Consider the following 18519-nt stretch of genomic DNA (forward strand, 5'->3'; position numbering starts at 1 on the left):
GAGGTGGTGGATTCTCCATCCCTTTAGGTTTTTAAGTCCTGGCTGGACAAGGTCCTGGCTGGGATGACTTAGTGGGGGTTGATCCTGCCTGAAGCAGGGGGCTGGACTAGATGACCTCCTGACATCCCTTCCAGCCCCGTGATTTTGTGAATTAATAGGAGCTTCACATATGCAACTGAAGGTAAAACTGGACTGTGGAAAAAACAGTTACAAACCTCTTCTGTAACTACTGTTCCTCCATATACACTGACCATGTTCCTTCCACTTCATGTGTGCGTAATCTCAGATGCTGCTTGTTATCTTGTTGAATGTGCCACCACTGTGCTTGGCAGACCTAAAATGTGTTGTAGCGCAACTGGACATCCACACTGATATTCTTTGAAATGAGGATCTTTCAAATGATCTGTGACTACCACAGCCAGATTGTCTGAAGACAATCTAAGCTGTTCAGCCCTTTCCAAGGAGAAAGCTAATGCTCTCCTGATAGCCAGTGCATGGAATCTCTTCTTATCCTTACGAGAATGAAACTCATATTGGTTGACGGATATTGAAAAGAGATTACTTTGGTCAGAAATTTTGGATATGGGCACATACAGCCGAAAGAGAACCTACTGCAAAAGGTTGGACAATGCAAGTTACAGCTGTTTGGGCATATCTGCAGAATGAACAATGAATGAAAAATCAAGACCCAGGTATTCAGCATAATGGATGGTTTGAATAGGAGAGGCAGACCCCACAAGAATGGGTAGATGATATAGCAGATTGGTGCAGAGTTAGTCTACAGAAATTAAGCCACTCCACATTGGACAGGGAAAGATGGAAGGAATCAACAGCCGCTGTGCCCAGGGTGGTGGTGGTGGCTGTTGACGACGATGGACGACATTTTGTAAAGATTGCATAAGGTGGGTCAGACACCAGGGCTTCCAATTTTCCTACTCTCCACGGAGACAGAATTGTCACCAACAAGCTCAGTTATATTAAAAGATGAAGTAATGAGCAGGTACCCAACAGATCAAAAGCCTTGATAACACCAGATTCAAGTCTGAAGGAGGGATGGGATGCACCATTTGCGGGAATAAATGGTCTAGACCAGGCGTGTCCAACCTGCGGCCTGCGGGCCACATGCGGCCCGGGACAGCTAGTAATGCGGCCCCACAAGATCGTAAACTTTTAACATGTGATTTATATACATTAACTATATTATATATTTTGTACACGGCCCAAGACTATCTTCACTCAATGCGGCCTAGGCAAGCCAAAAGGTTGGACACCCATGGTCTAGACCTTTTAAGAACCTGAGCAATATTGGTTTGGAGAATACAATGTGATCTGCAATTGGAGGATCGAAAATGGACATAGCTGCTACGTGAACCTGATGGAGCTAATTAAGAGGCCTTGATGCTTCATCTGGAACATAGTCCAGGATATGGTGTATTCACTCCAGAGTGGAGAAAACTTTCTGCTGAAATCAAAAGAAGAACTGCTTTCAAGAGGTAAGTGCAGTACTAGAAGATTTCCTACTATTAGAAATGTTTTGTACATGCATTGGACAGACCTCCTGAGGCACTTGCCCTGGAGCATCAAGACCATAAGATGAAAAGTCACTGGTTGGCATGAAGGAGATGACATGGTTCTGAGAGATCACTTCTGGTCCTCAAGGTTATGTCAGTGGAGCTCAGGTTGAGATCCTCAGCAGAGTGGAGAACCAACTTCGACAAAGCCACAAAGGTGTTGACAATTCTATGACCATGATCCTGCCTGATTTTTAACAATACTCAGGAGGAGGGGAACCAGAGGGTAAGCATACCTGAGTATGTCCTTCAGAGTATCAGGAAAATATCACTCAGGGAACCTGGATTGTGACCCACTCAAAGAAAACTGCTGCTTTCAGTTGTGGTGAGTTGCGAACAGGTCAACATGGGGAACCTTTTGCTTGAACAATAACTTACTGTATCTGGCTGTAAAACTGTTCGTGGCAACTGGTGAAAGACCTGCTCAAACAATCTGCTAAAAGTGTTCTGAATGTCCACAAGGTATTTTAAATGAATCGTAGTTAACACAAGACTCCAGAAGATGTATTGCCCCTTTGCACAGAAGATTTGATCTGGTCCCTTCAGATCTGTTCACACAGGCATTGCTGCTGTACAGTGCATAAGAACCAGGAATTATTTTCCTTTTCTATGGGGAAGGAAAGCATGACAAGCCAAGTGGAGGGCTCTCAACAACCTCTCATTTATGTGGACAACTATCTCTTGGTCAGACCAGAGACCCTGAGTCCACAGACTCCAGAGGTGGGCTCCCCAATGAAGGGAAAAGGCTTTATAACCAGAAGCTGAATTGAATGTAGAGAAACAAAAGGAATTCTCACACATACATAGGCTGCATACACTCATCAGTTGAGAGAGTTTAAGACCTTCTCTCAGTCTACTGTTTGCAGATTGGAATGAAGAAGGCGTTTGCCACAATACATCTGTGGGTTCCACAGTAGCCTCATTTATGGAGAAAGCCATTCAGGAGGGTCTTACTGACCACCAAAATGTCCACCAATCTATGCGTGCTTACCTGAACTACTTCTGCTTATAATTCCAGGGAGGAAGCAACTCTCTTCAACAGGTCCTGATAGGTCCTGTTACCATTCTGGACAGGCAAGGACACATCAGACACCACCGTATCATCAGGTGATGAAGAGGGAGAACCACAGGTGACTGAGGTGAAGCCTCCCCTCACAATTCCACTGGAGGAACCACCTGGGGCAGTTTGTTTTTCTTCAGTGCCCAAAATGTTACTGTATCTGACCTCTTCCCTGCATTCCTCAGTGACCTCTCCTAACCACTGCTTGGGCATCTGGTGGGGATGAGAGTGCAGATAGAATCTGGTGGCAAGAAGGAATCTTCCTGGGTTTTAATATGGTAGGGTTTAGGGCCTCAACTTCTTCCCAATCACAGCTCCATGCCCTCTGACTGATACAGAATGTCAGCAGCATATCAAGGAGGAGAGAAGAGTTATGATTCAGATATAAATCCAAGTCCCCTGATCAGGGAGAAGCAGTATCTTAGTGTCAAGAAGTACTGGTGAGACTCAGGATGGTACCAAAGAAGGCATACTACACTTGTTTCTTCTCACCCTGCAAGCAGATTTAGGCTGGTCTCAAAGTGCCCACAGTACCAACCCCACCTGAAGGTATGTCAGAATGAGCGTTCATAAGTGCCAGACAAGAAGCTTCCTGAATCACTGATGAAAATGGACCTGACAGACACAGGAGACCGTGTGCTGCATCTTAAACCTCTGGCACGAATTGCAGAGGGAGGCTCCTTTACTGCTGCACTGAAAAAGTTGCCCCCAATGGTTGTGATGATGCTCCAGCAGCGGTCTGTCTCAGAAACAGCTGTAGTGGAGCCAACGACCCTGCCTAACGTGGTATTTGTACCAGGAAACATCATCTAGAAAGTTCTTTCCTGTTCCCCAGCCTGCTTGTTGGCCAAGGTGGGGACTTCAATCTTTTAGAAGGTGGAAATCACTTCACTCTTTACAAAGTACATACATATTCAGTACAAAGCTAAGTTAGTCAATGCTTTTGGGGCAGACTGAACTCAGAAGAAAAGTTCATAGCTCACTGGAAACAAGCATACAAACAGGGCATCCAACCAACACTTGGAACATTCCCTAGTTTATTAAAAACATGTATCAAATGACTGTATAAGTGCGAAGGGAGAATCTCAGAGGCCTATAACAACTGTTCATCATTAGGAAACTCAGAAAGGTATGTCTCCTGGTGCTACGGAGGAAGACGGCTACTGAAACTGCACAATGTCCAGAACAGAACTTCTAATAAAAGTAAAGGGTTGTGCCCATTCTGGGCAGGAAAGCTCTGAAGATGGACACAGTGCCATTCCTATGAGGCAGTAACAATCTCACCTTCCTGTCCCTTTTCGTTTGGGGCTTAAAGGCTCTGCAAATTTGGCACCTGGCCTAGACATTAGCTGCAAAGAACTCCCGCATCGTAGTCTTATGCTCTGTTTACAAGATCAACGATTTCCAAACCTGTCAGTTCACCTTATTTGCAGACAGTCCACATAGTTCACAGGGGACTGGTCATTTGGTGCTTATTCTTTTCCTGTTTCCAGCTGCTCAATATATATTTAATACTTTTCTGACATAACCAGTGTTTTTTTGTTGTTGTTGTTTTTGTAAGAAAAGGGTTCCCACAGTTGGGGCTCCATGCCCCACGTGGCTCCTGTCCTTGGGGCTGCTGGGGTTCCCCCGACCAAGTCAGGTCCACGGGATGGGAGCTGCTGGTGGGGCTCCATGTCCCAAGCCAGCTACCATCCCAGGGCTGTACTCCACACTCCGTATGGGCTCTTCACTCTGGGGCTGCCAGGGTCCCCCAGCCAGGTTCCTGGGGTTGGAGGTGCTGCCCCGGCTGGCTCATAGCCCTGGGGCTGCTGGGTTTTCCCCAGCTGGGCTGGGTCCAGGCCCCAGGTGGCTCCCAGCCATGGAGACCCCCGCAGCTGGGGCTGTGGAGGTGCCAGTTCTCTGTACTGGCACAAAAAAGGCCTGAATATAACACTTTCCTGGATGCAACTGCTGTAGCTGCCACAGGGATACTTCACTATTAAAAATGATAGGGGAAGGCTTGCAGCACAATTATGAACTGAAGAGGAAGCAGCCTATGTGATAACCTCTCAATATGTGGTTCACGCTGTGAAATAGCCTGAGAATCCTTGCTCTACAGTACCCTATTTTCTCCCTCAAACTTTTATGCAAAGTTACTCAAAATACAGCTTAAGGGCCTTCACTCAATGAACAGGTGACCAAAGACTAATTTGTTTTGCCTTCAAAACTAACCACTCAGTTGCTGGCAATTTTCAGTTATATCAATTCATTTTCAATATAACTGGAATAATATTTTGGCCATCAAAGTTAAGCAACATGGATCATATCTTTCTGAACAGACACCATATTTTTGGACGTGAAAACAATTTCGTATTTTAAACAAAGGTCTTTTTTCAAGATAAGCAGCGGTTAGCAGAAATCATCATATACACAAAATGTTTCATTTTTCTTAATCCACTGACCATAAGGAAGCATCTTTACATAACACGGATGTCTAACATGGGACATGTTTTAATATGCTGACATATCTACAATCATAAATACCTCTTACTGTTGCAATGAATTCTTCCAATCGGTGCAAAAGATCTACATCTCTCTCAAAGTCATAGAAGTGGTGTTCTACCCAGTGTCGGCATACATTTAATACTCTACAAAGTTAAATGAGAGATTATGAGCTCTTCCAGGGAAGAGACAGGCTGTTAGTCTATGTCTGGTGTCGCTATTGCCAGGGCTCACATAGAAGCTCTAGGTGCTACATACGAATTAGACAAAGAAAAATGAACCAAGGGATCAGTTGCAGTTAAGATACAGCCTTAATTTCACATCAAAAATTCTACAAACATTCTTTTGTGAGAGTTCTTGCCTTATATATGTTTATATATTTGAATAATGCTGTCAGAAAACAATTCTGCTTATTTAGGTGTTATCTAAATCAGGAGTGCTTTGCTGACATAGATATAGCAATACACTACCCTGAGAAACCACCAGTAGAGCGGAAGCACCTTAGGGCTTTGTCTATATTAAGTACCCGACGTTCAAAACCGATTTCTCTGGGGTCGGCAATTGATCCCTGTACTCCACGTTATCGCATGGAGTAAGAGAGGTCGACATGAGATTATAGATGCTATGTCTTCACTAGGGAAATAAATCAATTCCAATACGTCAATTCTAGCTATGCAAATGCCGTAGCCAGAACTGCATATCTGAAATCGACTTATTTGCCTAATATAGACTTAGCCTTTACTGGCAAAGCTGAGATTTTGCTAGCATAGCTTATAATAGCTCCCTGAGTGAAACAAGCTACAGAGGCAAAAGTGCAATTTTGCCAGTTCAACTAAGTCTACACTTAGAGACCTGAGTAGATACAAAATCTGTATTCACAGCCACATCTCCTGAAATTTTCTCACTCAGGGGTGTGAAAAAACGTGCTGAAGTGAAGCAAGTTACAGTGATGTGACGCCCCAGTGTAAACGGGATTCAGCTCTGGAAGCTATGTCTCTTATTTAGGTGGTCTAAACAGTGTGCCAGGAGAGCTCACTCCCAGTGCTCATGCCGTGAACATTCCCACACACCTTCACGTAACTTGAATTTAATGCAAGTCAGGTGGCGGGTTTTCTCCCTGGAGGAATGGCCCTTCTGCAGCCAGGGAAGCAGCAGGAGCACCTGGAGCTTCTTTTGAAAGGTAAGTCCTGGGGTTGGGGGGGACAGTTGGGATAAGCCTGGTGGTGGGTTGGGGCTGTGAGAGGGGAACAGGGGGTTTAAGCCTGGGGTGGCTTAGGGCTGCAGGATGGGTGGGGGGAGGTGGGGGACTGCACAGCCCTGTCCAGGGGTTAAGCTGGAGCAGGGTGGGGGTGAACTGGGGCCAGGGGGGTTTGAATCAGTGATGCACCGAGGCTCATGTGTGTGTTGAACAGGGGCCAGGCGGGGCCGAGGATGAGCCGGAGCTGTGTGCACAGGGGGCGCGTGTGAGAGAGCCGGAGCCGCATGGAAGTGCGTGCGCGTGTTGAACTGGAGGCGTGGGGCTGGGAGGGCTGAGGGTGAGCCAGAGCCGCGCAGGTGTGTGCGTGTGTCTGTGTGTTGAACTGGGACTGCAGGGGTTGAGCCAGGGCTGGGGGGAGTGCTTGAAATTAATGTGAGTTAAGCACAACCTGAAATTGTATATTTTGAGGGATTACTGTGGTGCCACAGCAGTGCTTTAATTTTTTGAGTGGAGACATAGCCTCAGAGAGACCTCAGGAGGATTCCAAAGTAGAGAGAAGGTGGGAGGGATCAATGTGCATCTGCACAAACAATAGAGAAAGAACACTCTCTGAAAAAAAATCACTTTTTCTGGCTATTATCCAATGAAATATCAACTTAAAGAAAGAGGTTTATGCTTCTAGAACTGTTTTGTAAACCAAATCAATGAAACTGAGGATGTGTTACTAGCTGTGCTCCCTCACAGCTTTACTATCATCAGTAGCTCTGTGGTTCGTAAGAGACTCCTTGGGGAAATCTGCAGAGGCATTCTACAAAGGAAATGTTTTATATGCATTTCTCGAATACTCACCGCAGCTGTACAGGTTGTATATATTCTTTCCTAAATCGTTTCAACTCTGCACTAAGAGGCTGGTCTCCATTTTCCATTGCTATGCGATCAGCTTCTGTTGGCTCAGGCTCTGGAATTTCAAACCTACCATGCGACAAACAGTAAAAGTCTAACTCTTTAAATTCTTTTAAATAACATAAACAGGAACCAGTGTTTTGTTGCATTAAACTTTTTCAGAGCATGCACTAACAAAACTATTAACTGTTTGAGTCTATCAAAGATACTTCTGCTTCCACAATGTGGAAGCCTCTCCCCAGCTAGTCAAAAAGTTTAGAGGGTTTCCATTAAACCAGGCCCGGACCAGTTATTAAGCATAGAGCAACCACTTAGAACATAAGAATGGCCATACTGGGTCAGACCAAAGGTCCATCCAGCCCAGTAGCCTGTCTGCCAACAGTGGCCAGTACCAGGTGCCCCAGAGGGAGTGGACCAAAGACAATGATCAAGCGATTTGTCTCCTGCCATCCAGCCTCTGACAATCAGAGGCCAGGAACACCATTCCTACCCTTGGCTAATAGCCTTTTATGGACCTAACCTCCATGAATTTATCTAGCTCTTTCTCAAATTCTGTTACAGTCCTAGCCTTCACAGTCTCCTCTGGAAAGGAGTCCCACAGGTTAACTATGCACGGAGTGAAAAAGAACTTTCTTTTATTAGTTTTAAACCTGCTACCCATTAATTTCATTTGGTGTCCTCTAGTACTTGTATTATGGGCACAAGTAAATAACTTCTCCTTATTCACCCTCTTCACACCTGTCATAATTTTATATACTTCTACCATGTCCCCCCTCAGTCTCTTCTTTTCTGAACTGAAAAGTCCCAATCTTTTTAGCCTCTCCTCATATGGGACCTGTTCCAAGCCCTTAAACATTTCAGTTGCACCTTTCTGAACCTTACATAAGAACGGCCATACTGGGTCAGACCAAAGGTCCATCCAGCCCAGCATCCCATCTGCCGACGGTGGCCAATGCCAGGTGCCCCAGAGAAGGAGAACAGAAGACAATGATCAAGTGATTTATCTCCTGCCATCCATCTCCTGCCCTTGTTATGAAGGCTAGGGCACCATACTTTATCCCTGGCTAATAGCCATTTATGGACCTAACCTGCAAAAATTTATCAAGCTCTTTTTTAAACCCTAATAGAGTCCTGGCCTTCACAGCCTCCTCGGGCAAGGAGTTCCACAGGTTGACTGTGCGCTGTGTGAAGAAAAATTTCCTTTTATTAGTTTTGAACCTACTACCCATCAATTTCATTTCGTGTCCCCTAGTTCTTGTATTATGGGAAAAGGTAAATAATTTTTCTATATTCACTTTCTCCACACCATTCATGATTTTATATACCTCTATCATATCGCCCCTCAATCGCCTCTTTTCCAAACTGAAAAGTCCCAGTCTCTCTAGCCTCTCCCCATATGGGACCCTTTCCAAGCCCCTAATCATCTTAGTCGCCCTTTTCTGAACCTTTTCTAATGCCAATATATCTTTTTTGAGGTGAGGAGACCACATCTGCACGCAGTACTCAAGATGTGGGCGTACCATAGTTTTATATAGGGGAAGTATGATATCTTTTGTCTTATTATCGATCCCTTTTTTAATAATTCCTAACATCCTATTTGCCTTACTAACTGCCGCTGCACACTGCGTGGATGTCTTCAGAGAACTATCCACTATAACTCCAAGATCCCTTTCCTGATCTGTCGTAGCTAAATTTGACCCCATCATGTAGTACGTGTAATTTGGGTTATTTTTTCCAACATGCATTACCTTACACTTATCCACATTAAATTCCATTTGCCATTTTGCTGCCCAATCACTCAGTTTGCTGAGATCTTTTTGTAGTTCTTCACAATCCCTTTTGCTTTTGACTGTCCTGAACAACTTGGTGTCATCTGCAAACTTTGCCACCTCACTGCTTACCTCATTTTCTAGATCATTGATGAACAAGTTGAACAGGATCGGTCCCAGGACTGACCCCTGGGGAACACCACTAGTTACCCTCCTCCATTGTGAAAATTTACCATTTATTCCCACCCTTTGTTTTCTGTCTTTTAACCAATTCCCGATCCATGAAAGGACCTTTCCTCCTATCCCATGACCACCTAATTTACATAAAAGCCTTTGGTGTGGGACCGTGTCAAAGGCTTTCTGGAAACCTAGGTATATTATGTCCACTGGGTGCCCCTTGTCCGCATGTTTATTAACCCCTTCAAAGAATTCTAATAGATTAGTTAGACACGACTTCCCTCTGCAGAAACCATGCTGACTTTTGCCCAACAATTCGTGCTCTTCTATGTGCCTTGCAATTTTACTCTTTACTAGTGTTTCTACTAATTTGCCTGGTACTGATGTTAAACTTATCGGTCTATAATTGCCAGGATCTCCTCTAGAGCCTTTTTTAAATATTGGTGTTATATTGGCCATCTTCCAGTCATTTGGTACCAAAGTGGATTTAAAGGATAGGTTACAAACCACTGTTAATAACTCCGCAATTTCACATTTGAGTTCTTTCAGAACCCTTGGGTGAATGCCGTCTGGTCCTGGAGACTTGTTACTATTCAGCTTATCAATTAATTCCAAAACCTCCTCTAATGTCACTTCAATCTGAGTGAGTTCCTCAGATCTGTCACCTAAAAAGGCTGGCTCAGATTTAGGAACCTCTGTAACATCCTCAGCCGTGAAGACTGAAGCAAAGAAATCATTTAATCGCTCCACAATGGCACTGTCTTCCTTGATCGCTCCTTTTATATCTTTATCATCCAAGGGCCCCACTGCTTTTTTAGCGGGCTTCCTGCTTCTAATGTATTTAAAAAACATTTTACTATCGTTTTTTGAATTTTTGGCTAGCTGTTCCTCAAAATCTTTTTTGGCTTTTCTTACTACATTATGACACTTAATTTGGGAGTGTTTATGTTCCTTTCTATTTTCCTCACTAGGATTTGACTTCCACTTTTTAAAAGCTGCCCTTTTCTCTCTCACTGCCTTTTTAACATGGCTGTTTAGCCATGGTGGTTCTTTGTTAGGTCTCTTACTGTGTTTTTTTATTTGGGGTATACATTTAAGTTGGGCCTCTAGTAACCTTCTCCAGTGCCAGGATATTTTTTTAGATATTTGTAGATTTTTTTTTTTAAGATGAGGAGACCACATCCGTACACACCATTCAAGATGTAGCGTACCATAGATTTACATAGGGGCAGTAAGATACTCCGTGTCTTATTTTCTATCCCTTTTTTAATAACACTTAACATCCTCTTTGCCTTTTTGACTGCCTCTGCACACTGCGTGGATGTTTTCAAGGAACTATCCACAATAACTCCAAGATCTCTTTAGTTACAACTAAATTAGCCCCCATCACATTGTAAGTATAGCTGGGGCTATTTTTTCCAATGTGCATTGCCTTACACTTACCCACACGCTTACTATATGTGAAATAATAAATAATATATTTTATGCCAGTACATGAACAACACAGAGGACAGCGTAACAGCCACAGTATGTACAAAATCTTCCGGGACAAGAGTGTCATCTGGTGTAGCTCAGCATAACTTCATTGACTTCAACAGAACGATATCAATTTACACTGAAGAGCAATCTCTTGGGTTTGAAAACTTTTAAAAGACCAGAGACAAAATCAAAGCCATCTTTTTAAAACAGCTAAATTTTAAAATAAGCAATTTTTTATCCTACTCCATATTAAAAGAAAGACATGAAGAGCCTTTCTGATATGCACTACCACAGGATGCACTTCAAAGAATTTAAAAAAAGTCACATACCTTTCTATCAGAAGACTCAATAATTCTTGAGGTTTGCAAAAGGATCGGTATGTTGTGAGAAATGTCCGAACAAAATTTGGGTCTAGGACACACAAATTAGTTGCATTAAAAACTGATTTCAACAAATTCTCTAATTTTAACGCAAAAAGATTTAAAATGAATTGTTCTCATTAAAATTAAGTGTACATGAAAAGACTCAGACCATTGACACCTGCTATACCGTACATTCAACTTTTCCTTGTTATTTTAGTGACAATTTGGAACTTTTCAGTGTGGCAATATGAGGCGCAATGGATCAAATCAATTTCAACTGTGTCAATAATTACAGAAAGTCATTTTTCGCCTTCAATTAAGAGAATAACTGGAAAAATTCATCCAAGGTTGCACATAGTACATTTAGACCATGGTTTCCCAAACTGGGGGGCGTGCCCCCCTGCGTGGGCATCAAGCAATTCCATGGGGGGTATGATGTGACCCAGCCCCCTTGCATCATTCCCCTCATCTGAAGAAAGAGCTGGCCTTTGACATTTTATATGGGTGACCTGGCGCAGCTGCTATAAAAAGTAAACAGCCAGCGAAGACTCACGTGGAGCTAGCTGCCTTCTGCAAAGATAAATGAGTGGGGGTTGTGGGACAAGGAGGATGGGGTTAGATGTGGGGCTTGGAGTGCCTGGCTCGGGTGAGGGAGATGGAGATGGGATAAGAGCGGGGGGCTGGTGGTGCCTGGCTTTGTGGGATGGCATGGGCTCAAGTGGGCAGCTCACAGGGCTTGCAAGGCTCGGCTGGCCGGCTGGCTTGTGGGATTCACGATACTTCGGCAGCTGGCCCCAGCATCTCAGGTTCAGGCAGCTCAGGCTGGTGGCTGGCCCAGCAACATGGGGCTTGGGTAGCTCAGGATGGCAGACAGGCAGCTGGCCCTGGCAGTGTGGGGCTTGGATGGGCAGCTGGCTCACAGCTGGGGCAGGTGGCTGGTGGGTGGACGAGCAGGCAGCTGGCCCAGGTGGCTAGCAGGTGGATGGGTGGCTGGCCCCACTGGCTCAGGGCTCAAGCGGGCGGTTCTGGCAGCACAGGGCTCAGGCAGGCAGGCAGGCGGCTATTGTGGTCACCTCTGGTGGCTGGCATGGGGCTCAGGTTTTGTGTTTATTTTAAATTATGAATTGAATTTTTTGTGAAAACGGGGGTTGGATGATGGTAAAGAAGAGGTGGGAGGGCATGAGGGTTTCTTAAAAATCAAAAGGGGGGCGTGATGCCAAAAAGTTTGGGAACCACTGATTTACATAAATACACGCCATGTTATGAGTGAGTCATCTATCTAGTACACTATCTTTGACAGTGACCAGTACCAGATGTTTCATCACTGGTGTGACCATGCTGGAACAGTGTATCTACACATCAAGAAAAAATGCTGAAAAATTAGAGAGGGTTCAGAGAAAAACCACATGAACAACTAAAGAGTTGGAAAACATATCACATATTGAGATATTCAAAGAGCTCTACTTAGTTGATCCAAGAGAAATTTGGGTTACTATCACAGGCTGAAAATATCTACAGTGGAAAAGGCCTGCCAAGGTGGGCGGGGGACAAGCAAGGGGCAAGTTGCCCTGTGGCCTGGTGATTTAAAAGGGCCCAGGGTCTTAAATCGCTTCTGGAGCTCCAGCAGAAATGAGGGGTTGCTGCTCCTTGCCCCACCCCTTCTGCAGGGCCTGGAGCTGACCTCCCCACACATTGCCCAGGGCTTGGCAAAGTCTGTCAGGAGTCCTGCAATAGGAACAGAAATTTGATAAGAGGGCTCTTCAGTCTAGCGGACAAAGGTATAACAGGATCCAGTGGCTAGAAGTTTAAGTCTGAAAACTTCATACTGGAAATATGGCACAACATTTTAGCAGTGAGAGCTCTCACACCAGCATAAACACACTGCTCCCAACAAGTGGTGGGAAAACATTTTCCAACAACATAGCATTGTCCACACCGGCGTGCTTGCTCATGAAACTTATGTCAGCCAAAGGTGGGTTTTTTCACACCAACTTACAAAAGTTCTGTGCACAAAACTGCCAGTGTAGACAAAGCCACAGATATAGTCCTTATTAAATCAATGACTTTTGTTTTTTGGACAAGGTATGGATTTAAGTTCCCAGGATCATGTTTTGCAAGTGTTCTGCATGTTTCCTTTGAGGACAAAGACTAAAAGGTTACATAAGGAGTGATCATTTTGTAAAACGAAAAACAAAAGTTCATCCTCAGCCAATAAGATGGTTTTGGTTTTTTGTGTGTTAAGTACATCTTCCTCACAGATTTCTACCACAACGTTGGCAACCACCATCCTAACAGTCCATGTCACTCCTAATGTTCTCTCCTATATTAGCTCCTCATCTGTTCCACCTGGTGTTTAGCTGTGACACTGATTACGTTTCCCAGACCTGAAACAGCTTTGTGTAAGCTCAGAAGCTTGTCTCATTCACCCACAGAACTTGGTCCAACAAAAAATATTAATTTACCCACCTTGTCTCCTTAATAAGACCGTCATGGAAATTAATGAAAATAGGAGATTCCCCTTTACTCAGTGCAGAATTTCACTTTTACAGAGTTGAACTGCACTTTTACACATAAAGGCAAAACATTTCAATTTTGAGTGCCAAAAGGCAGGTGTCTACATCTATAACTAGAAGCACTTGAATTTTTACATGCCAAATAATGATAGTTGTAAGCAGTCAGCACATGTGAAAACCAGGCCCCCTCTCTTAGATGCCTGACTTTCAGCTCCTAACTCAGACAACATGAACAAAAACTATTCACCTATAAGTAGTTGTGTTTCCACAGAATGATTCTCATTACCTATGACTCAAACACACATGTACCCTAAACATATTTTGTTTAAGCCAAAGTGTAGAATGCCTCCACATAATTTAAAAATGTCCTGGTTAATGAACATCTGAGCCACAGCTACTGTTAATTACAGAAAAATTGTAGATCAGCTTTTAGAACCACAGCAGCAGTGCCCCATTTGAGGAAAGCAGAGCAAATCAAATATGTTTTTTCTTTCAGTTTCTGATTACAGCTGTCTTACTAAAAAGCCAAAGGCTTAAAAAATGTAAAATATATAACTAACCAATTTGTAGGTTAAAACAAATACAGACAACCCCACTTAGTCAGGATGTCTGCTCATGTGATAATTCTCCCTTCAATACAGCCAATGTAAAAAGCTAAAAAAGAACAATAACTTATTCTGGAAGCATTTATAAATAATCACCCTTGAATTCCTTAAGAAAGGAAACGGACACTATGCTGACGCACAAAACACTGAACATATCAAAGCTTTTAAAATAGAACAGCACTGCCCTATAGATAAAAAAAAAGTTACCAGGACTTTCAAAACTAGGAACCCCTAATCTTAACACTCACAAACAAACATCAGGAAATTGTGGGCGGAGGAGTGGAGAAGTCACATATACAAACAGGTTTGTGCAAATGGGGTCAAATTCAGGGGCAATGTCTCTCTTCTTTAGGCTACGTCTACACTTACAGAAAACTTTGAAACAGCCATGCTACTGGCCATTTTGCAGACTACTAATGAGGCGCTGAAATGCATATTCCGCACCTCATTAGCATGCCGCTGGCCACAGCACTTCGAAATTGCTGCTTTTCGCTCCTGCATGACTTGTCCAGATGGGGGTCCTTTTTGAAAGGACCCCTCCAACTTTGAAATCCCCTTATTCCTATCAGCAGCATTTTCTCCATGTACCCATTTATCTGGCTGTTCCATTACAGGGATGATGCAAAGAGTTACCATGCCTCATGGAAAATGCTGCCATCAAACCTGGTGAATCCTAGGATGCCTGTGTCATTACACTGGCCCTGACCATTGATGGATGCCTGACTCCCTGGCAGTACTACTCTGTTGGACCTAGCATACCAAAGATTTCACTCTGGTGCCAGTGGGAAATTTATTGCTGCTAAATTAATACAATCTATGGTAAACGCAGAATTCCACTCCCCACATCAATGAAGTCTGACATAATCATTATGGACCTTTGATTATAACCCCCCCATCCATAGCAGATATTTGATTTTGCCTCAGACTTTAAACATCTTAAGTTTCCAATTAATTTAGCTGCAACCTGTTGTTACTGACAATTCACTGGTAAAATGTATGTATTTGTGCCATCTTTCAGTGGCAGGCCTATCTATACAATAAAAGCCTGTTTTATACCAAATTTTTGTTCTGTTTGTACAGTGCCTGGCATAACTGGAGCTGAGTCCACTCCAATGGCTTCTAGGCACCCACAAATAAATAATATTGCTTACAGCTACCAAAGTTATGTCTTTAAAGCTGATACTCAAAGGACTTTGTGTGCACCAGCTGCACTACTTGAGAAAAAGTGTGATCATGCAATCAGACACTACCATATGGAGAACACACATATGCACAAAGGGCCAGAGTTAAGTTTGCATATACAATTTTAAATCTTCTCTTAACAGAAATGTTATACATGGTGGAAAAACAAATTCCATAATCTGCAATTATTTGGCTAGATACCATCAGAATGCCCTTTTGTAGTCACCTGAGTTAGTACTGTCAGGTGAGCAAATGGAGCCATATCCTCAGCTCATGCACATTACATAAAGCCAATAGGAGCAAAGATACTGTGAAGGAGTGCTTCCCTCCATCTCTGCAAATCACTGCACTCTTTACCAAGTACATATAATCAGTACAAAGCTAAGTTAGTCAATGCTTTTTGGGCAGACAGAACTCAGAAGAAAAGTTCATAGATCACTGGAAACAAGCATACAAACAGGGCATCCAACCAACACTTGGAACATTCCCTAATTTAGTAATAACTTTTATCAAATTGTTGTGTAAGTGCAAAGGGAGAATCTCAGAGGCCTATAACAAGCATTCACCACTAGAAAACTCAAAAAGGTGTCTCCTTTGAGATTGTTGCCCTGATAAATACTACCTCCATTCCCTCACTTATTTTAGTATTCAAACTTTTCAAAACTGTGTCACAAAAACAATTCTACTCAGTGCTCATGCTTTTGCTCTCAAACACTGCTGAACTGCCTTTGTTCCAGCTTTCAAAAATTTCATGGGACAAACACCAAACAAATAAAATTTCAGCTCTAAAGACTAAAAGATTTGAACAGTTATGAACAAATGAGAATGGCACTGACAAATAGCTTTGCTGTGACTGCATGAGGAACGCTATGTTTATTTTTCCATGCCACATTTTAGAAAGATATTACTGTAAACTCTTTCATGTCTGGCAGCCCCGGGACTGGGAGGCTGCCCGATATTCAAAGATGCTGGATAATAGAAAGGTATACCTAGCAATGCATAACACCAACAAAAACCAAGATTTGATATTAAGAAACAAACAAACAAACATGTACGCAGAGTACTTTATTTACCAACAGTGGTACTGTGCACTGTAAACTTATAATGTATGTGCTGTATTTATTTGTATTTACTTTCACTATACTGTTCTTATGGAAAATATAACTAAAATTTACTTATGGTTAAAATGCCAATTATTTGAGAGTTCCAGATAATAGAATGCTGGATATGAAAGAGTTTACTATTATACATGCAAGGGCATTCAGAGAACAGTAACTGGTTGAGCCATGGAGAGATTAATTTACAGTAGAGATTAACAAGTAAAATAATTATAATTTGGTTAAGAGACAGCGGGGGCGGGAACTGTAAGCCCCCACAAATATTCAACGTGCAATGTATCAGTTACATGATGTACTGGGATGGAGAGCAATTTACAATAGTTATAATGGAATGAAATTGAGAAAGGAAAAATAATGCCACTGAATAGGAGGAAAAACATTCACAGCGAGATGCATTAGTCTCCTCAGGGAAGTGTTCCAAGTGCAATTACTTGGGACTTTCAAATTTGACAAACACCGGAAAACATATTCTAAAGCAAAATTTCATGCTGATATGGTTTGGACCGGATGACCTGGCACAGGGGTGGCCCAATGTACAGCCCACCAGACTCTAAGCACTTCATAATTACACAGCCTGCTTCAATACAATATTTTAACAGCCCATTCATTAATGTTTTGTCATTATGTTTACATCGTTTTAGTTACTACACAGAAGCTGACAAAACATAAATCAATACAGGCAACCTTAAATCTTATTAAAACATGTAGAACCTGTTTGGCCCATACGAGATTTTGTTTAGGTTTGTGTGTCTCTCTTCTGTAATAAGATTGGACACCACTGACCTAACAGACATTCTCCATCTGTGCCACAGAATCCAATCAGTCTCTTCACACTGAATCCTAGTCTGAACCTTGGCCTACACCTAGTGAAAGCCAACCTCTCCAAATGTGCTGGAAAATTCTATTACTGTAATCAGTTGTTGCCAATAGGATGTAAAGTCAGTCTTGTGATTGTAAAAATCTACAATACAGAATCAGGAAACCGTCAAAAAAAAAACAGAAGAGTAAATCCCACAAATCCCTTTTCTCTTTCAAGAAGGCATTTTCTCTCCCCAGCTCCCAAAAGAAAGTAAATAATTAAATATTATAAAAGTCAAAGTATCATTCAATAATACTTTTTATAAAAAACTGAAAGATATAACTTTGATAGTTGATGGGGGTGGCATCCCAATCTTTTGTCTAAATAAATTACTTGTTAAAAATGGCGTGTTTAAAAAAAAGAATTAAAAATGGCATGTTATACACTCAGAATCCTAAATCCGATTGATTTTATATTAGGTGAAAAAAATCTGCAATTATTTATTGTACTGTATAGTATACTAGCTCATAAAATACAAGACTTCATACATTAAAAAAATGAGCAAACCAATTTTCAACCCAGTTTTGGGAAGAGGCATCCTCATCAGGAAATTTGCACATTTCAAGCTTTAAAGGAGTAAGCAGGAGAACAGGTTAATATTTCTGCAAACATAGCACATAAAATATTAAGAACCAGGTAATTAGAAATGAGTACTATCATATACTTATATCAAGTACAGACATTTGTATTAAAAACCCCTAATGTCAAATATATTAACTTTATTCCTTTAATAATCTGATTAAGTCTTTATAGTGAAATTTGACTGCATTTAAACCAAGAAATATACAAAAGATTGTTCCTCTCTGAGCACTAAATTGATATTATATCTTGCCTACTTACTTTGTTTTTGTTTCACTAGCTGCCTGCACAGGCACAGATTGAATTCAAGGGAGTAGCTTTAAAACAGAGAACTGGTTGCACAAACACGTTCTGAATCTGAGGTCCTCCACATATAACCATAGTTTACGATGTTCAAGCACAACGAAACTCTCAAACTTGGAACATACAAAAAAATAGCATTGCATATGGCTCTGATCATGCAAGCACTCATGTAGGAGAGTGAATTCAATGGACTGGGACCTATATTTTTCCCTCTGCAGTAATAAAGCTATAGAAAGATCTCCTGAGATCTAGATCTTTTTAAAAAAAACAATTTTATTTCAAAATGTCTTTTGCACTGTAAAGTATATTGGGTAGTTGAGGTTTTATAATTTTCTTCTATGCTTGTTAAAAAAGTAC

General features: G+C 42.2%; 1 protein-coding gene across 1 annotated transcript in view; it reads right to left on the reverse strand.

Annotated features, from left to right (window-relative positions):
• Positions 1-18519, reverse strand: part of SOS1 (SOS Ras/Rac guanine nucleotide exchange factor 1) — a 90267-nt gene that overhangs the window by 19262 nt on the left and 52486 nt on the right. Inside the window, exons 11-13 of the mRNA XM_074989287.1 lie at positions 10971-11052; positions 7163-7285; positions 5158-5261 (exon numbers count right to left, since the gene is read on the reverse strand). Coding sequence (XP_074845388.1) covers positions 5158-5261; positions 7163-7285; positions 10971-11052 — 309 coding nt within the window. The remainder of the gene's footprint in view (positions 1-5157; positions 5262-7162; positions 7286-10970; positions 11053-18519) is intronic.

The sequence above is a fragment of the Carettochelys insculpta genome, chromosome 3 (genome assembly GCF_033958435.1).
Source record: "Carettochelys insculpta isolate YL-2023 chromosome 3, ASM3395843v1, whole genome shotgun sequence".
NCBI lineage: Eukaryota > Metazoa > Chordata > Testudines > Carettochelyidae > Carettochelys > Carettochelys insculpta.